Source organism: Amblyraja radiata, chromosome 1 (assembly GCF_010909765.2).
Source record: "Amblyraja radiata isolate CabotCenter1 chromosome 1, sAmbRad1.1.pri, whole genome shotgun sequence".
Classification (NCBI taxonomy): Eukaryota; Metazoa; Chordata; class Chondrichthyes; order Rajiformes; family Rajidae; genus Amblyraja; species Amblyraja radiata.
The window spans coordinates 133682199-133702927 of record NC_045956.1 but is presented as its reverse complement, the minus strand read 5'-3'; the positions used below and the strand labels follow the sequence as shown (position 1 = coordinate 133702927).

General features: G+C 43.0%; 1 protein-coding gene across 1 annotated transcript in view; it reads right to left on the bottom strand.

Moving 5' to 3' along the window:
- Nucleotides 1–537: 537 nt before the first annotated feature.
- The window catches only part of fam214b (family with sequence similarity 214 member B), a 117573-nt gene continuing 97381 nt past the window's right edge, over nt 538–20729 (bottom strand). Inside the window, 2 exon segments of the mRNA XM_033031155.1 lie at nt 538–2143; nt 5132–5328. Of these exon segments, the coding sequence (XP_032887046.1) occupies nt 1990–2143; nt 5132–5328 (351 nt within the window). The 3' untranslated portion in view covers nt 538–1989.

Genomic DNA, 20729 nt, shown 5'->3' with positions numbered 1-20729 from the left:
TATTCAGAGAATGTGAGGATTTTTAAGCATTAACTATTTTAAATGGATAATGTGTCTGATCACATTATTGTAAATAAATGAAGGCATGTCTAATTCTAACCAATTTTTCTCCCATCATCCTACAATAATATTAGCTCCTTAATGGGTCTTGGTTCCATTGATCTATTAAACTAATGGCACCAGACATGCCTTTAGTTTAAATACATTGGCTGCTTTTCAGTCCATTGCACTGAATTGAACCAAAATATTGAGGGGGGCATTGTGAGCTTTTGATACCAGCAATAAGTGTTAGAGCATGTAGTAAAACAAATTAGTATCCTTCATTTCACCACCAATACAATTTGTAGCCAGATCACAACTTACCTTCAAATAGCATCAAATTAACACACATTTCCATTTGGAATCCTTGGATTTTAACAATCTATAGAAACCCAGTTGTTGACATCATTTAACAGGCTGGAGACCGAATCTCTTGCTGTCTAGCACAATAGCATTACAATTAGCTTGCGGGGAAAATGTCATAGAATCGATAGAGACTCATAGCAACATTTTATTTGGCATGCATTTTAAAAGAACATTCAAAACCAATATTTTTACAGCAGTTTATTCCATCAAAAATACAATCTACTTCACTTAGCTTTTTGTTTCTACAACTGTTTCAACAATATGATTAGTAGGTTTAGGAGTTTGGACAACAATGATAATATTAAGAACAAAAACAAATGTATTTTTCTGAAGCGTACCTCCGAATATACCACACAGTGCATAATGCAAAATAAAACTAACATTAGGAAATATTTTAATTAACTCTTTAATCTACAGTTTGCCCATACAAAATGTTTCATTTACTCGAGAATGAAGGGTCATCTGGACATCTACTAGTCCAAGGAATTCCCCCTTCTCAAACACTTTGGCAAAAATAGTTTATTCATATTAACCGTTACCAAAATATCACAGTGCATTTGTACACAAATTGTGTGTACCAATATTTGGGTATGGATTTATGGTTGAAGCATCAAGGGGAAAGCAGCGGCTAGATTTTTCTCAGTTGATTAGGTTATTAATAAAAAAAAGTCAAGCAAATTAATATTCACTCCATTGTCTCAAGGATTTGCTAGTTGTTGGTGGAAAATTAATAGTTGCAGACGTAATGGAAGATAATTTCCACCTCTTCTCCCAACCAGACCATACATCTTTTGCTAATGCCAAATGCAAGACTTGGACATAATTAGAAAATGAAAGAGTTACAGTGCTAGAAAGAAAAATGGTTGAGACTTGCAATTCAACTATGTTTTCTCACCTTGTTACTATAATTTCAAAATGTGGGGCAAGACAAGAACTCATTAAAATCAGTTTTTGCAGCAAACTGAATTTTTGGGCAAGATATTTAAATCTATTAAAAATAAAATTAAGTTATTGGAGAAAGGAATAGGTTTTCCCCACGAACAAATCTGGAAGCAGCAGCAGCAGCAGCAGCAGCAGCAGCAATATTCACATTTCTATAAATTAGATATTGCAAAGATTTTTGCATAAGCTCTATAAATTAAAGAGTTAAATCAACCATTTACTATTTATTTATTCTCAAACTGAAAATGTCTCTTTTGTGGTCCTGATTAGTTTAAAAATCAAGAAACCCACAATTACAATAATTATTAATACAGGCAATCAAAGATATTTAAGATAAATAGATCAATGTTTCAAAGTAAAATGGAATTTTGATACTTGGGTTAAGGAATTAAATTTCCATGTACTTAGAGCAAAAATGTATATTAAATATTTCAGGCCTACATTAAAGCAAGTTTCCTGTGCTCTTTTAAATCAAAATGTACAGAATGTCACAATTGGAAACTGCACTTTAAACAAATCCTTAATATTTATGACAAAGCATGCATCTTAAACACTGAACTGAAAGGTTTTCTCCATAGTTAGAACCAGTCGCTAGATAAATAATCACTGAACTTCAATACAGATAGTTTTCAAATTAATGTGCTAAACTCGTGGTGAATATTTTGGATTTCTTGGCATTTCTGTAAATGACTTTAACTCATAAGGAATTCCAGCATCCACTTCACTTGATTTTCGGGAAAACAGCAGCCTAATATCACTGTGCAAGTAGATTTTTCCAGACTTTGAACTTTGAAACCTACGCATTCAGATAAAATATAGAATTAGGTGAATATCTGCATATTTTTTTCAAATATCATTTCTTTTTAAATAATGCAGTCATGTCAGAGTAAATTTCAAATGCAGTCTATTCTAATATCAAGTCAATCAATTTGTAATTGAATACGATTCATCACATCAGCCAAATGATCAAATTTACCTCCCCTTCCACTCCATTTGCTACGACAAAATTCCATTGATATTTTCCGCACATAATACAAATGAACATTTATAATATTTAACCCAAGACAACGAATATCAGAATCATTTCTCATCAGGCAGCCATCATAGTTGGCTCCAATCTTCACATATAATACATTTATATATTCTGTTAGAAGAAAAGAACATTATAGGCAATAGATATGGTAGAGAGTCAGATTTTTTTTCCTGAGGTGGAAATGTTAAAGACTGGAGGGTATAGCTTTAAGGTGAGAGGGACAAAGTTTAAAGGAGACGTGTCGGTGCCTGTAATGCGTTGCCAGGAGCTGTGGCCTAGAATAATTTTGGATAGGCATATGGATATGCAAGAAGTGGAGGTATATGGATCACGTGCAGGAGATTAGTTTAACATGGCATCACATTCAACACGGACATTGTGGGCTGAATGGTCTATTCCTGTGCTGTACCGTTCTATTCAAAATAATTATTAGAAGTCGGACAATAATATTTCTTCCCTCCCATGGGGATGCTCAAAACCAACTATTTGCTCTGACGATGAGACTAGCTAAATCAGTCAAGCATTTGAATTTAGGACCCTGTTGAAATTAAATTATCAAAACGTACCAATAAAAAAAGATTGAGAAGGAAACAGCCTCGCTGCACCACTAAAAAGCTATGTCAAATAATAGGATGTTTTCTGAGGGATAAGATATACATCCATTTGGAAAAGCAGGGTTGGTTGGGGATAGTCAGTATAGTTTTATGATTGGAAATTGTGTTTCACAAATCTTTGTGTTTTTTGAAGAAGCAGGAAGTTTGATGAGGCAGGGCCATACACGTAGTCTACATGGAAATCAGCAAGGCCTTTGATGAGGTTCTGCATGGTATGCTGCTCTGGGAGGTTAAATTGCATCGAATCCGGAGAGCTAGCTAACTGGATACATAATTGGATTCACAGTAAGCAGAGGGCGATTGTGGAAGGTTGTTTTTGGACAAGAGCCCTGTGACTAGCGCTGTACCTCCAGGATCGGTGCTGTGTCCAATGCTGTTGGTCATCTATATATAAACAATTTGGTTCAGAATGTACAGGGCATGATTAGTAGGTTTGCAGATGACATTAACATAAGTGGTGTCGTAGATAGTGAAGATGGTTATCAAGAATTACAGTGGGATGAAAGAAAGGAGGAGCTTCAACTGGAGCATAAGTACCAACGGTCTACTGTGATTTTTTGTGCTCCGTATTCTTTGTATTCTACGTACTCCTATGAAATTGTTCTTTCACCCTCTAATATTATTTTTTAATTTTTTTAAATTAATATATATATAGATATAGAAAAAGATGAGAGAAGCTATAATCTAATAGAGAGAAAAAGGCGAAAAAAGGAATGGACAATAACAAGATTGTGGAGATAGATCCAGGAGATGTTGAGTATAACTATTCATCCAATCCCAAACTCAGGTTTCAACCCTGATTTTGTGTTAAACCAATTCACTTTTTCAAGAATTTAATAAATGGAGACCATATTTGTGGGGGGTGCCTCAATGGGCCTGACTATGGGTGAACTGGGGTTGTGGACTGGACTTTGTGCCTTCCCTCATGGTGGGAGCCATTGTGGGGGAATGTTCTATGTGTTTAAGACTCTCATTGGTGTTATGTCTGTATTCTTTTTTTGTGTGCTGCAAAATGGCAAAAAGCATTTCACTTCAGTACACCTGGGTGTATGTGAATGTGACTAATAAAATACCTTTGACCTTTATCATTACATTTATAAGCAAAACTAACGCTAACCAAAATTAAACAGAATTTTAATGAAAAGCATATGGAGTCATGGAATCATAGAGTGGAACTAGGCCCTTCGGCCCAACTTGCCCACACTAGCCAACATATCCCAGCTGCACTAGTCCTACCTGCCTGCGTTTGGTCCATATCCCTCCAAACCAGTCCTATCCATGTACCTGCCTAAGCTTGTTCCATACACCCACCACCCTTTGTGTGAAAAGGTTACACCTCAGATTCCTATTAAATATTTTCCCCTTCACCTTAAATCGATCTGCCCTGCTCCTCGATTCACCTACTCTGGGGCAAGAGGCTGTGCAATCATCTGATCTATTCCTCTCATTATTGTATATACCCCTATAAGATAACCTCTCATCCTCCTGTGCTTCAAGGAATAGTCCCAGCCTTCTAAACACCTCTCCCTGTAGCTCAGACCCTCACAGTCCTGGCAACATCCAAAATCTTCTCTGTACTCTTTCCAGTTTGACATCTTTCCTATAATATGGTGCCCAGAACTGAATACAATACTCTATATGCGGCTTCAGCAATGTCTTATATAACTGTAACATGACCTCCAAACTTCTATACTCAATACTCTGACTGATGAAGGCCAATGTGCCAAAAGCCTTTTTGACCACCTTATCTACCTGCGACGACTCCTTCAAGGAACCATGTAACTGCACTCCAAGATCCCTTTGCTCTACAACATTCCCCATATCCCTACCATTCACTGTGTAGGTCCTCCCCATGTTAGACTTCCCAAAATGCAACCCCTCACATTTCCCAGTTTAAATTCCATCAACCATTTCTCAGCCCACTTGGCCAATCGATCCAGATCCTGCTGCAATTTTTCACAACCATCTTCGCTATCTGCAAAACCACCCACTTTTTTTAATCATCAGCAAACTTGCATAATCTTCCCATATCCATCAATCATTAGACATTTTATAACTGGTGCACTTTGATAGTCTTTTGCAATCCTTATTACATTTGCCCAAAAAGCATATGTCATTATTTTCAGATTATACATACCGTAAATGAATCAGATAACATAGTACTTTTCTTTTTACGTCTGAATTTTCCATATTTTCGCATGTTCCTGCATTTTCTTCCACTGGCACAAGAAAAATCCTGTGGCGCAGAAGCGTAATGTGGTTTGGTGGCATGTCGCTGAAGTCATATGTCACAAGAAACATTTTCACCACAGTTTTGTTTGGGTTGAATAAGGTCTGTAAGCACACAATTGTCATGGAATTAATTTAAATGTAACAACTCAAACAAAACATTTGTATGTGTTAGAATAGGCTGTGGGCCGAGGAGCTTTATTCTACAGTTTCGTGACCCAAGTCACCAAACTACATGAAATTTTCACATATTGTGTAAAAAAAAATCATATAAATCACCCCTGAAACTCGTCATGAACAAGACTTGCACATTTTTTTATTAAATTAGAGAAAAAACGGAAAATTTCAGGTAATGTTTAGTCCAATCAAAGCACGTTTAACATTGAGTTGTCTGCCAGTTGGCCAATCACGCGCTTTGCTTCAGGCTAGCAAACAAAATAGCTAAGGGTGCCTCTACAGATGCCTGTTTTACTGGAGATTCCGATTTGTTGTTCTGTGGAATATATGTCGTGGAAACTTGCAGCAGGGTAATTGAATTTAGTGAGAAAAGCATTAAAAAGGCTGAAGAATGTGCTGCTAAGTGGAAGAAAGCCTTGAAAGCAAAGTCGCTGCTGAGGTGCTGGAACACAAAGAAGACAGCCAGGAATCAACTCTAACTGAAAGGTAAGATCTAGTCTGAATTTATGAAAATCTATCTGTATGGACTTTAATTAATTTAATTGCACCCTTTTATAATGTGAATAAATTCATTCATTCATTCACTCATTCATGAAGTTGAGGGCATAAACTATATGTATCCATTACACAGTCAATTAAACATTGTCACTAATATAACCATATAACCATATAACAATTACAGCACAGAAACAGGCCATCTCGACCCTTCTAGTCCGTGCCGAACACATAATCTCCCCTAGTCCCATATAGCTGCGCTCAGACCATAACCCTCCATTCCTTTCCCATCCATATAACTATCCAATTTATTTTTAAATTATAAAAACGAACCTGCCTCCACCACCTTCACTGGAAGCTCATTCCACACAGCTACCACTCTCTGAGTAAAGAAGTTCCCCCTCATGTTACCCCTAAACTTCAGTCCCTTAATTCTCAAGTCATGTCCCCTTGTTTGAATCTTCCCTACTCTCAGTGGGAAAAGCTTTTCCACGTCAACTCTGTCTATCCCTCTCATCATTTTAAAAACCTCTATCAAGTCCCCCCTTAACCTTCTGCGCTCCAAAGAATAAAGCCCTAACTTGTTCAACCTTTCTCTGTAACTTAGTTGCTGAAACCCAGGCAACATTCTAGTAAATCTCCTCTGTACTCTCTCTATTTTGTTGACATCCTTCCTATAATTAGGCGACCAAAATTGTACACCATACTCCAGAATTGGCCTCACCAATGCCTTGTACAATTTTAACATTACATCCCAACTTCTATACTCAATGCTCTGATTTATAAAGGCCAGCACACCAAAAGCTTTCTTTACCACCCTATCTACATGAGATTCCACTTTCAGGGAACTGTGCACAGTTATTCCCAGATCCCTCTGTTCACCTACATTCTTCAATTCCCTACCATTTACCATGTACGTCCTATTTTGATTTGTCCTGCCAAGATGTAGCACCTCACACTTATCAGCATTAAACTCCATCTGCCATCTTTCAGTCCACTCTTCCAACTGGTATAAATCTCTCTGTAGACTTTGAAACTCTACTTCATTACCCGCAACCCCACCTATCTTAGTATCATCTGCATACTTAGCTAACGTCAGCTTGTTGTAGAGTAATAAGTCTTTAACAGCTTATCTCGGAGCTGCCTGCGATAAATTACCGGGAATAAGTGCTCCGACCGCGCAGCCTAGGTACCTGCGGTATAGTGAAGCCGCGGTCTCTATTAATAAGCGGCCGATTCGCGAACGCGGACCATCTCCGCGGGCGGGGTGTGGGGAGGCTGTACTTAGTGCCGTCTGTAGCGGCCGTTTCCAGGCCACGACCACGGGAGAAAAACGGAGGGTTATTGATCGCACTTTACAGGCTTCCATTGCAGTGAGAAATGGTCAGAAATGGTTGATGTTTCTGTATAAATTAATTGGTGATATGTGAACTTGAACCAGTTTTTCTATGGTAGTAACCTATTGTTATTCTCATTAACATTCTTCTTGGTTTCTTGGTCCTCCAAAATATTCCAAATGGAATTTAAACTGGAGGTGGAATTTTATTAAGATTAATTAACATTATTTATTAACAATTATCAATTAATTAATTAATTATTATTAATTAACAAAATTTATTAACATTAAGAAGTTGAAATGTTATGAATTGAAGTCCATGCAGACTTAATGACTATGAGATTTTTTTTTCTGTAGCCTCTACTTAAACTTGAAATAACTTATCAATTGTAGTAAATTACAGTGCGTCTCATTGACATTAAATAGAGGTTGACACTTTATGAATCGAAGTCCATGCAGACCTAGGTACTATGAGATGTTTCTTTCTCTAGCTATTCTGCACCCTCTGCTCCTGCACTTGAACTTGAAGTCCTATCTATGGCAGTAAATTACAGTGTAAGTCTCATTGACATTAAGAAGAGATTGACATCTTATGAATTGAAGTCCATGCAGACCTAAGTAATATGAGAGGTTTTTTTTCTGCAGCTTCTGCCCCCACTCTTCAGAGCCTGTCCACACAAAAGTGTTTTGTGTGGACATGCACTGCTTTAATGAACACTCATTTGATAATTTGCAGACTTGCCATCCCATCTACCTGGACATGCATACATGTTTAATTTCCTCATTGATATGTCGATATTGTCTTACATAATATAAAACATGAAAAGATGTAAAATATACCCTGACACATATTATCTTCTAATATTAGGAGGCAGCTGTGTATCCCGGGTTATCATGCAGAGTGCTATAGTCACTTCTGCAACACAACAACAATAAATCGAGCGACAGCGAAGTCTAGAAGGAAGAAAGGTAATGATAGGACTCAAACAACAAATCTTTTTACTTATGGTCATATGATGTTACAGGTGCACAACCTTTTATCCGAAGATCCAAATAACGAAAACCTCCGAATAACGGACATTTTTTCGGTCCTTGCAGAAAGGTCCTTGAAAACGTTCACCGAGGGCGGCCCGCAGAGGTGACAGCGGAACCTCCGGTCGGTCCTCGAAGAAAAGGGAACTAAATCCCCATTCATAAAAGAGAAGGTGAGGGTATATTGCGCGGGAGGGATAATAATTGACAATATGCTGCTGCCTGCCCGCTGAGTTAAAAAGTTCCCACGGTAGACTCACGATATCGTGAGTCTTGCGTGGGAACGTTTTAACTCAGCGGGCAGGCAGCAGCAGATTGTCGCTCCCTTCAGTTTCACCCCACCTACACCCCTCTGCTTCCCGGCCATGTGTGTGACCCCTTCACACCTCCAGCTCATTGCACCGGCGCGGGCGGTTTGCACTGTCTTCATGTCGGCGATGCCAGCAGGTCAGTGCCAGTCACCGGAGACGTCAGGACCAACGGGACACCGACCCCCAGCCCACTGCAAGCACGGAGATCCTAGAGACCCACAGCCAGCAGCAGCCCAGCCCCGTTCCAACTCCAGAGGAAAACTGCAAACTGGCCGGAGACGTCAGGACCACCAGAAGCCGTTCCCCGATGGGCCGCTACGGCGACAAGTGGCAGTTCGCCCACAGCCCGAGCTGTGCCCCCTCATCGGGACACCGACCCCCAGGCCCAATGCAAGCACGGAGATCCCAGATCAGCAACTCCAGCCCAGCCCCGCTCCAGGTACGTCTTGTTCTTGGGGTCGCGCAGCTCGGGCTGTGGGCGAACTGCCACTTGTCGCCGTAGCGGCCCATCGGGGAGCGGATTCCTCTGGAGTTGGAGGGGGAGGGGGGTATTGTGCTGTTTGATCGTCCCCTACAATCCCAGGGATCAGGGAGACAGGACGTTCACCGAGGGCGGCCCGCAGAGGTGACAGCGGAACCTCCGGTCGGTCCTCGAAGAAAGGGGAACTAAATCCCCATTCATAAAAGAGAAGGTGAGGGTACATTGCGCGGGAGAGTAGGAATCCCAAGACAAAGTTGAGTGAGCGTTCACCGAGGGTGGCCCGCAGAGGTGACAGCGGAACCTCCGGTCGGTCCTGGAAGAAAGGGGAACTAAATCCCCTTCATAAAAGAGAAGTGGAGGGTTTATTGACCGGGAGGGTATATCGCCTACCTGGAAGAAACTGGACATTTTTTCCAGGATGTCGTCTGCACACCAAAGCTCACCAAAGCTCACGTCTGGCGCTAAACATGGCACGCCAAAGCTCACGTTTGGCGCCAAACGCACATCGCCTCTGCTGCACACGGATATAAGAGAGTGAAAATGTCGCCTTAGGCCGCCTAAGGGCATGTAGCCCCGCTAGGGTGACATGAGTGCGAGAGGTGATTAAATGCTGCGGTCACATTTACAAATTCAGGAATTCATTCAACACACTGCATTTCATACAGACATTTATTCTACAAGAAAAAACTACATTAAAGACTCAAACTCGCGACCGAGGAACTGCCGGGATCAAGGCGCAAACTCGCGACCTTGCGGATATGAGCCGAGCACTCTACCACTGAGCCAGCCATTAAAATCTACGCTAAAAAATTTCCATTCCGAAGGCCGACAAATTCCGAATTACGAAAAGTGTCTGGTCCCAAGGCTTTCGGATAAAAGGTTGTGCACCTGTACTTTGAAAAATGAAAAGATATATTTGAGGATGTTGATTTATTTTACTTTTCATTCCTTTTCTGTTTTCTTTTTCCTCTTTCAATTGAGTTCAAGACGCTGAAAACCCTGAAGCAGGTGAATCACTTCAAGAAGCAGTTCCTGATGGTGAAGCAGATGAGCCGGCCCCAAAGAGACTGCTTCGATCCATGACAAGTCATAGTCAACAAACAGCAACTGTCGAGCACACTGGCCGTAGGCATGTCCTACCAGCGCATTGCATCATTTGTAAAGGTTCAAAGTACACAAAATAAATAAATTGTGGAAAAAAATGATTATATAAAGTTTTATTTTAATGAGGATCGTTTCACTGTTTATTTGGTCAAATTATTTAAACAATGAGTGAATTACTTATGATAATGGCGTGCCGGTGAATGACTGCGACAATCCACCCACCGATCCACACATACATACGCACATCCACACACACACATCCATCCATACGCACACTTCCATGCATGCAAACACACACATACATGCACACATAAATCTGCGTACACACACACATTCACACGCTGACATACATGTACACATCCAAACATACATGCACACATCCATCCACACGTACATACATACTTACATCCACAGATACACGTTTGAAAGGCATACACAGACACACACACAAACTAGAGATAAACAATGCAACACTTTTAGGGTTCTTTTAGGTCAAAGTTAATAGCCCTCATTTGCAAAGGCACCATCGGGGGGGGTCTATAACATAAATATAAGCTCATTGTAGCTTAAAATGAATATTCATTGAGTAAACATCAGAGCATTCGATTCTTGGTCAGGATGTGACATTTACATCAGAAATAAGACAGGTCTCTTACAGGTCTGGCACTGCCCCAGTCCCACTATGGCCATTACCCCCACTCTCCCCACTTTGGCAGTCAGCGGGGTTCAGTAAATGGGGAAACCTAGAGGATCTGTCCCGACCCTTTATTTAGATAGGTTCATGAGCCCTTAAAACCTGGGACATCTGCTGCAGTCTCATTTAATTTCCTATTAAAGTGACTGGAACATGCCTGCATGGCACTGCCCCGGTCCCACTATGGCCGTCACCCCCACTCTGCACACTGGCAGTCAGTGGGGTTCAGTAAAGGGAGGAACCCACAAGAACTGCCCTAATCCATTAATTAGGCTGGTTCAGGAGCAGGACCTCTGCGACAGTGTCATTAAAAAAAACACTCACAATTATATTCATCATATTATTTTTATATAACATAATTATACTTAATTATATATGATAACATTCATATTAACAGGTTATATATATATATTGGTATAATAATATATAGTTTAAATGGACTGCAACACAGAAATAGGCTGCCCATGGTGTAATACGGGCATTAGCCAATAGATGGCACTTATTTTCCCGATCTCATTTTCTAATTAGTTTAATTAATTAATGTGCAACTTTTGGCAATGACGAGTTATGACTTCCTTCTCAATTATATTTCATCTAAATCTGTGGAAAATTTCATGTAGTTTGGTGACTTGGGTCACGAAAACCTATTTCTAGACACATTTTTGATGCTCGGCCCACAGCCTAGAATGGATGGAAAGAGAAGCAACTAAGAGCACTTCACATAACCTATTATTGAACGATTAAAAACAATTACAATAGTATTCACCAGAAGTCAGAAATTATTAATTCTCAAATGGTACAAAATCTGTTAAAAAATCTATTCTTGTAACCAATTAGTGGCAGTCATGGTAGCGCAGCGGTAGAGTTGCTGCCTTACAGCAAAATGCAGTGCCGGAGACCCAGGTTCGATCCCGACTGCGGGCGCTGTCTGCACAGAGTTTGTACGTTCTCCCCATGACCTGTGTGGGTTTTCTCCGAGATCTTCGGTTTCCTCCCACATTCCAAAGACGTACAGGGTTTGTAGGTTAATTGGCTTGATAAATGTAAGAATTGTCCAGTATAAAATTATCCATGTACCTGTCTAATTGTTTCTTAAACAATGGGATAGTACCAGCCTCAAATATCTCCTCTGCCACCTTTTCCTACTTAATTCTTTTTTCTGTTTTTATCCACTCCACTCCATCAGTTTATTATAATCTAACTGTGTCAGAAGGAACAGCAGAAGCTGGTTTAAACCAAAGATAGACACAAAAATCTGGAGTAACTCAGCGGGACAGGCAGCATCTTTGGAGAGAAGGAATGGGTGATGAATTAGGAGAAAAAGGCAAATCTTTTTTTTTTTTGCCTACTTCACTTTGTAGTAAATATATTTACGATTTGTAATTTTACTTTAATTTTTTTGAAATGTAACAAATTTTAATTATTTAAAGAAAAGTTAATAGCCAATTGTGCCTGAATATTATATACATTAATAAACTTGACAAGCTGGTTAGCCCACAACCATTTGCAGACGGTGGGGTGATGAAAGAGGCGAGGCAAACTGCAGCAGCATATTAAACACAACTTTGCAACAAAAAGTTTGGCAAGGCAATTGATGATGCACTGGGGAAATGGATCAAAAACCTTTTTAGAAAGAGGTACTAAACCTAATGAAGCTGATCACACTTTTTAAAATATTGTCACATTTAACATACATGCATAGAAGGGTGTCTAGAGTTAAAAATAGGTGGTTTTGTGCAATAAGCCAGTGTTTGCAATTTTGCAATAGCCTATGAGCATCTAGGGAAATTAATGAGACTAAAACTGGCCAGTCAAGTAAAAGTATTAAAAATTCTAGTTGCATGAAAGATTAATAAAGCCACAGGTTTTAATGCTTTTAAAACTAGGATGTTCAGGGTTTAACTTTAATCCTCCAAACTGCTCTAGATTCAGGAATTGACCTCCATCTTAAAACTGAGGAGAAATTACAGAGCAAATACAGACGCCCTGGTAGCGTCTAAGTTTCTTTTGCACGGGTTGCTGAAGCAGGTGGCCACATGGCGCCGTGCTTGCATCCCGTGTCAGACCTCCAAGGTTCAGCGACATTTACGGCCGCCCGTGCAGGATTTTGCTGTGCCTGATGGCAGGTTCCTACATATTCATGTAGACGTTGTCGGACCCTTACCATGTTCGCGCGGTGCCACGCACCAGCTTACTATAGTAGACAGGTTCACTAGGTGGCCGGAGGTAATCCCGTTGTCGGATACCTCCGTGCTATCGTGTCCAACTGGATAGCTCATTTCGGGGTCCTCTCCGACATCACCACAGACCGTGGGGCTCAATTTACCTCGTCTCTGTGGTCCGGCTTAGCGCAGCAATATGGCGCCCTCCTACACCAGACGACCGCTTATCACCCGGAGGTGAATGGGTTAGTCGAGCAGTTCCATAGACACCTTAAGTCGGCGTTGAAGGCCTGGCTCACCGGCCCCGATTGGGTTGACCAGTTGCCCTGGGTCCTTCTGGGCATCAGAACTACGCCGAAGAAGGACCTCGACGCCTCCTTGGTTGTGCTAGTACCTTACGGGTACTGGGGGATTTCCTGCCTGCCACCCGTGGTCAGGAGGTTTCGGCTTCGGCGGTGCTAGCCGACCTTCACGAGCGGGTGCGCGCGTTAGTCCCTGTCCCAACCTCCACGGGTTGGCCTCTGTGCATGTGCCGGTGTCATTACAGAATTGTGAGTATGTTTTCCTTCGTAGGGATGCTCACCGCTGCAGCGGGTTTATGAGGGGCCGTAGACTGGAGTCGCCACGTTCACGTTGGACGTGGGTGGCCGGGAGGAGTTGGTCTCCGTCGGCTCCCTCAAGCCCGTGCACGTGGACGAGGACAGCCCTGTGGTTGTGGCCACACCACGGCATAGAGGTCGTCCGCCGGCCGTTCGGTTGTCTCGTGCCCCTGTGGTTTCCGGCCCTGTTTCGCTGGTCCCCGTTGTTACGCACGCCCCTTGTTCGCATTTCTCGCGTCCCTCCGGTTCTGTTCTGCCGGTCCCTGTTGTTACGCCCGTCCTGCGTTTGAGGACTACGCATTCAGGCCGAACTGTTCGGCTCCCGGTGCGTTTCCGTATCTAGTTTTCTGGGGGGGTGGGGGCCATGCAGCGGCACCTACTGGTGCGCATCAGCATCGAACCCTGCGGTCGGAAGCCGCGCGCACATGACTCTGGGAGGGTTTTCGCGCGGTTTCTGGGCTCTGCCTGCCAGTCGTTCGAGGACCACTGTTGCGGTCAGTTGTGTTGTATGAGTCGTAGTATCGGAGAATTGTGATTGTGAATAAATCCTTTTCGAAACCACCGATTGTCGTTTTGCATCCGCTAAATGTAATCGGAGCTTGAGGTTAGATGAGGTGAGATTCAAACGAGGCTTGTTTTCCTTGAAATATTTTTTTTTCCCCCAGTGGTAGGAAGGCCTGAAAGGGGAACATAGTCTTAAAATCAGAGCCACGCCATTCAGGAGGGAAACAGAGAAACAGTTCTTCTTTGAGTGGTAGAAATAAAGATACAAACAATCTTAAATGAGATGAATAGATGCTAGCCACAGGCAGTAAGGAATCTGAAGCTAAAAGAGTTAATGGACAAACGATTCACATCGGCCTTGATCTCTACCAGTGATGGGACTGTATCATTGTTCTGAGTTTATTAATCAAACCAGAACCATTTATAATAATAATAATAATCTTTATTGTCATTGTACAAGACAACAAAATTTTGTTGGAGCAGTCCTCCAGCTGCACAGGAATATGAGTATAAAAATACGTTTAAAAAAGAACTATTAAAAAATTAGACTATAAACATATAGGAGTATGGGCGGGTGTGTGAGAGAGAGGGGGGGGAATCAGTGTGGGAGGGGGATAGAGTTCAGTAGTGTCCAGCTCTATGGTAGAAGCTGTTTTTTAGTCTTGTCGTGCGGGCGCTCAGTGTCCTGTATCGTCTTCCTGAGGGCAGGGGGGTGAAGAGGCAGTGTCCAGGGTGTGTGCTGTCTCTAATGATGCCCTTGACCCTCCGGATGCAGCGGGTCCGGTAGATGTCCTCCAGAGCTGGGTGCCAGTGATCCTCTCAGCAGTCTTAATGACGCGTTGGAGAGCTTTCCTGTTCTCTGCGGTGCAGCCAGAGTACCATACTGTGATGCAGTATATGAGAACTGACTCGATAGCTGACCTGTAGAAGCTCACCAGCAGCTGTTGTGGGAGACGTGCCCTCTTCAAGCACCTCAGGAAGTGAAGCCTTTGAAGTCCTTTCTTGACCGTCGCCGTGATGTTGACGGTCCAGGTCAGGTTGTGGCTGATGTTGACCCCGAGGTACCTGATGCTCTGCACAGCCTCCACTGTCTCGCCGTTAATGGTGATGGGCTGATGGACGAAGGTCTTCGGTCTCCTCCTGAAGTCCAGGATCATCTCCTTTGTTTTTGCTGCGTTGAGGATCAGGTTGTTCTCACGGCTCCAGCTCACCAGGTTCTCTACCTCTGTCCTGTAGGCGGCCTCGTTGTTACTCGTGATCCTGCCTACCACGATGGTGTCATCTGCAAACTTTAATATGGTGTTGGCCTCGTGGGTGGGTTTGCAGTCGAGAGTGTAGAGGGAGAAGAGGAAGGGGCTCAACACACAGCCCTGTGGTGCACCGATGTTCAGGGTGATGTTGGAGGAGACCTGCCTCCCCATGCGCACAGTCTGTGGTCGGCCGGTGAGAAAGTCCAGGACCCAGCTGCTCAGGTGTGTGTTGAGGCCCAGGTGGTCCAGCTTGGTGACTAGTTTATGGGGGGGGGGGATGATGTTAAAGGCAGAGCTATAATCTATGAATAGCATCCGCACATAACTGTCCGCTGGTCAAGGTGTGTCAGGGTGGAGTGGAGGGCCAGTGACACTGCGTCCTCCGTCGACCTGTTTGCCCTATAGGCAAATTGGTGGTGGTCTAAGGAGGGGGGGGATGCTGTTCTTCAAGTGTCCCAGTACCAGGCGTTAGAAGCACTTCATCACCACCGGTGTCAGCGCCACTGGCCGATAGTCGTTGAGGGACCTGATGGCTGATTGTTTTGGCACAGGGATGATTGTGGCTGTCTTGAGGCATGTGGGGACGGAGGCCTGCAGCAGGGAGGTGTTAAACAGGTCCGTGAGCACCGCAGTCAGCTCCCCTGCGCAGTGCTTCAGAACCCGCCCTGGTACTCCGTCAGGTCCGGTGGCCTTGTTGGGGTTGATGTGCTGCAGGGTCCGTCTCACGTCGTGGGGGCTCAGAGTCAGCACCGGTGGTGAGGGTCCCTGCTGTGCCCGTATGTTGTCATTGCTGTCGGCGCAATCAAACCTGGCAAAAAAGCAGTTCAGGTCATCAGGGAGGGATGAGCTTGTGCGTGTGTGGAGCTGTTGTAGCCGGTGATGGTTCTGATGCCCTGCCACACGCGTCGAGAGTCTAAGCTGTTAAAATGCTCCTCGATACGCTTCGTGTAGCGGTGCTTTGCTTCCCCGATGCCCTTCCTCAGACTGGACCATGCTGTTCTGTAGGCCTCTGCATCACCTGAGTGGAAAGCTGCATCCCGGGCCTTCAGCAGACCAGTTACAGCGCCATTCATCCATGGCTTATGGTTGGGGAGTGTCAGTATTGTCCTCTGTGTGGTGACACTGTTCATACAGAAGGTGATGTAATCCAATACTGATGAGGTGTAGGTGTTGAGGTCTGTGTGGTTGTTGTGAGTGGCAGCCTGTTTAAAGATGTCCCAATCAGTGTACTCAAAGCAGTTCTGTAGCCTGTCCATGGCTCCTTCTGCCCAGACCACGATGGTGCGAAACTGTTGGCTTGTCCTTGCAATGAGGGGTCTGTATGCAGGTGTTAAGTACACACTGATGTGATCGGGTCGGCCAAGATGGGGGCAGGGGGATGCTTTGTAGCCCTTGGCAATGTTGCAGTAGACCTGGTCCAAGATATTGTTTCCTCTGGTCGGAAAATCAATAAACTGGTGAAATGTTGGCATTACAGTCTTCAGCTTAGCGTGATTGAAGTCTCCTGCTATTAAAAACACGCCATCTGGGTGGTTGTTTTTCAGCTGGTGGATAGCATCATGCAGACTAGCCAGTGCTAGCTTAGCGTTAGCTTGCGGTGGTATGTAAACAGCAGTGAGGAACACCACTGTAAACTCCCTTGGCAGATAAAACGGTCTGCATTTCTCTGTAATAAACTCCAAGTCCGGGGAGCAAAAAGCCTCAACAATGTCAGTGGTGGTGCACCATGAGTTACAGACATATATGCACACACCACCGCCTTTATCCTTACTGGAGTCAGCTGTTCGGTCTGCTCGATAAACAGTCCGGCTTGCTAGCTCAATAGCAGCGTCAGGAATATTCGGATTCAGCCAGGTTTCGGTGAAGAAGAAAGCACAGCTACTTATCCTGTTTGAGTGAAGCCTCAGTCTGAGTTCGTCGATCTTGTTGACAATGGACTGGGCGTTCGCTATAAACAGGCTGGGCAAGCTGGTCGGTCCGGTGAGCTCCTCAGCCTAGCGTGGATGCCGGCCCGCTTGCCCCGCTTTTTTCTTCCTCTCCCGTCTCCGTCTCCGTCTGCCCCGCTTGCTGCTTCGGCTCGTTATCCAGGCAGGCACCGCTGTGCGGAGCAGCTCCTCCGATATAGCAGATGGAGGGGGTGGAATGTAGTTTGTACTCAGAATATTCAAGATGTGCAGTCGGTTATAAGTTATGTTCGTTCCCATTTGAAAGGAAAGACTCACAGTGCAGAAAGTAAACATTAAAAAAAACACGAAAAACACTAAAAACCGGCAACTAGAGGGAGAGCTCCGAGCCGCTGCGACTGTGCGCGCCGCCATTTCACACAAAATAGTAGATGTCGTGTAATTACGCCAATATTATAAACATCTCAGTAATTCATATACAGCTATGACAATTTTGCCATTAATTAAAACAAAGTAGAGACGCAATGAACTGCAGAGGCTGTCATCTTGAGCAGACTCAAGGCAGCCAGGCAGCCAGCATCTGGGCAGCGAATGGATAGGCAATGTTTCTCATTGGGACCCTTCTTCAGACTAATTGTAGAAACCCAGAATGGGACGGGTTAGTCAGATACATGTGACAAGGGCTTGATTGGCAGATGGGTGGACAAAGGCCAGAGATGAAAACGAGACAAAAGGGCGTCAGATAAAGTGAGGAGTGAAATGTAGTCTGATGGAGGGATATAGGTGTAAGGGGATTGTGAAGGTAGGAAATATGGGGAAAGAGGGGAGAGAAAGTGAGAAAAATGGATGCACACCAAGATGGGGTTGACAGGAAAGAGAGAGTGAGAGGGAGTGATATGTTACATGTAATTGGAGAATTCAATGTTCAAACCGTTGGGTTGTAAGCTACCCAGGTGGAATACGAGGTGCAGTTCCATCAGTTTGTGTATGGTTTCACTCTGGCAATGGAGGAGGCCCAGGACAGGCCAGGCCAGTATGGCAATGGGAAGGAGTGTTAAAATGATTAGCAGCTGGGAGATCCAGCAGGCCTTAAAGTGATGTGATAGGAGCACAATTAGGCCATTTAGCCCATCAAGTCTACTCCGCCAATCAATCATGGCTGATCTCTCTCTCCTTCCTAACCCCATTCTCCTGCCTTCTCATTATCCCCGACACCTGTAACAGATCGAGCACAAGTGTTCGTCGAAAAAACATAACCAAGGAGCAACATGTACAGATGTTGGCCAGTTTTCAAGAAACTGTCCGCCCAATAAAACAAAACGTGCCAGCGCTTAATTTTGTACATACTTGCTTATATGTTTTTTGACGGGAGACTTTGGCAGTTTGGAGAAGTTTCAGAAGGTTGTTTCCTGGGACAATAGAGATTCTCAGAAGAAAAGATGGAGGAGATTGGACTTTAGTGTAATGAGAGATGCTATTGATACATAATTCTCAGGGGAATTGATAGATAGATGTTGAAAGGGCATTTCCCGTTGCAGGAATTCTCGTACAAATGGCTTTGAAAGTTAGTTGCCCATTTAAGATGAGGATTTTTTTCTTGCAGAAGTTTTAATAATCTATTGAACTCTCTAACTAAAGAGCTGTGGAAGCTGAGATATTAAGTGTAGTCAAAGCTGAGACATTTTTGAACAAAAAGGCAGCCAAGGATACCAGGGAACACGCAAGAAGGACAACTATGATGTCTTTGAATGGAGGAACACATTTGAGGGATTGAATGGTTTATTCCAGGTCTGAGTTCCTCTGTATTGTTAAGGGGAATCTTCTAAACCCATGCTTCCCATCGTGGACTCCTTTCCAAAAGTAAAAATGTGAAATTCAAATGCATGGAGTCAACCATTTTCCAAAGCTTAAATTGCTATCAGCCTTCCTACCTAGTTTCAGAAGTACTTTATTGACATGTGAATTTTTCATTTAAATGGAGTAGTGAACTGAACAGCGACCCCTAGGCTGCAGCATGTTGCGAGTTCAACTTAATTGCCATGCAAGCAAGATCTTTAAGTTTATTTCCCAATGCTACAACTATAAGTGCAAAGAATGTAACAATTTCACTTGCAGCATTTTAAGAACAAAAACCTAATCCAGAGTTGAAGTTGAGTCAACATAATAAACAATTCTTAAATTGCTAAAAGATTATTTCCAGTGCTTGATTAACACAAGGCAAAACTTCACGGCTACTTTATTCCATGCAAAAGAAAAAAAATACACTTGAGGCTAAATAATTCCTGTCATGACACCCTGCGGCACTTTACATTCAGTGAAGCAGTTCTTAAGTGTCATCTCTTTCTTAATGAAAGAAACAGGGCCAAAAGATTATGCAGAGTCAACACCTACATACAACACTTAGATAATTATTTTTGCTCCTTTTTGGTTGAGGGATGAACAATTGGCCACATCAGCTGAGGCAAACTATCCTGGATGAGTACTGCTCTAGGCCAGAACAGCAGGGCACAAATGGATCTAAACTTGAATGTTTCAAAGAACATACACTCAACCAGAACCCAACAGATGGTCAGGCCCAAACAGACTTGGTTGGGCTGCAAGACTGTGCAGAATACCATTAGCAAAGTAGAAACAAGGAACTACAGATGCTGGTTTACAAAAAAAGGCACACAGTGCTAGAGTAACTCAGCAGTCCGGCAGCATTCCTGGAAAACATGGATATTTAATCCAGCATTTTGTGTCTTGTTCCCCCCTCATTAGCACTGCACTGGAATACCAACTAAAATATTTGTACGGGAGATTTTGGAATGGGGCTTGAAAATGTCACCGGAAGCGAGACTGCAGCCAATGTGTCCAACTGCATGCAGACTTTAACATGCTGGACATTATTACCCAAGATAAAATGTAAGTTCATGTGTTGTCAACCAATTAAATTATAACAAAAATATTGATAGTACTGTAAAATGACAAATAGAAGCTTGAACATTTGCTTAAAATTATTTTGAATACTTAATACAAGAACAAGAGTGATCATTCTTGGCGAGGACCATTGATTTGTTTTTTTCAGACAATGTTCACATGGAAAATCAAGCTGGATTTGTTTATCTAGAACATGCACACTATCACAGCAGAGACCCGCACTCCTATCCAATTGCAGAGAGCAGATGACACTAATGACTGGCCAAGCTTGAAACACGATTTTAAAGGCAATAACTGGTTATTACTTTGACCCGACAATAACACAGAAAACGTAGAATTGTAAGGGATTGTAAGATAATGGAGAAAACAAAGAACTCTGGACTAACAGGGAGAGAACAGCTGGATGTGGCAGAAAAGCGCACTAGGTGGAATTGTGCAAGGAGAAACATGAATTGAAATAAAGCATTTCAAAATAAGGTGAAAGCGTGGTTATGAACCTGCAGCAAAAAATACAAATAAGCGATAGCTCAAAGTTCAA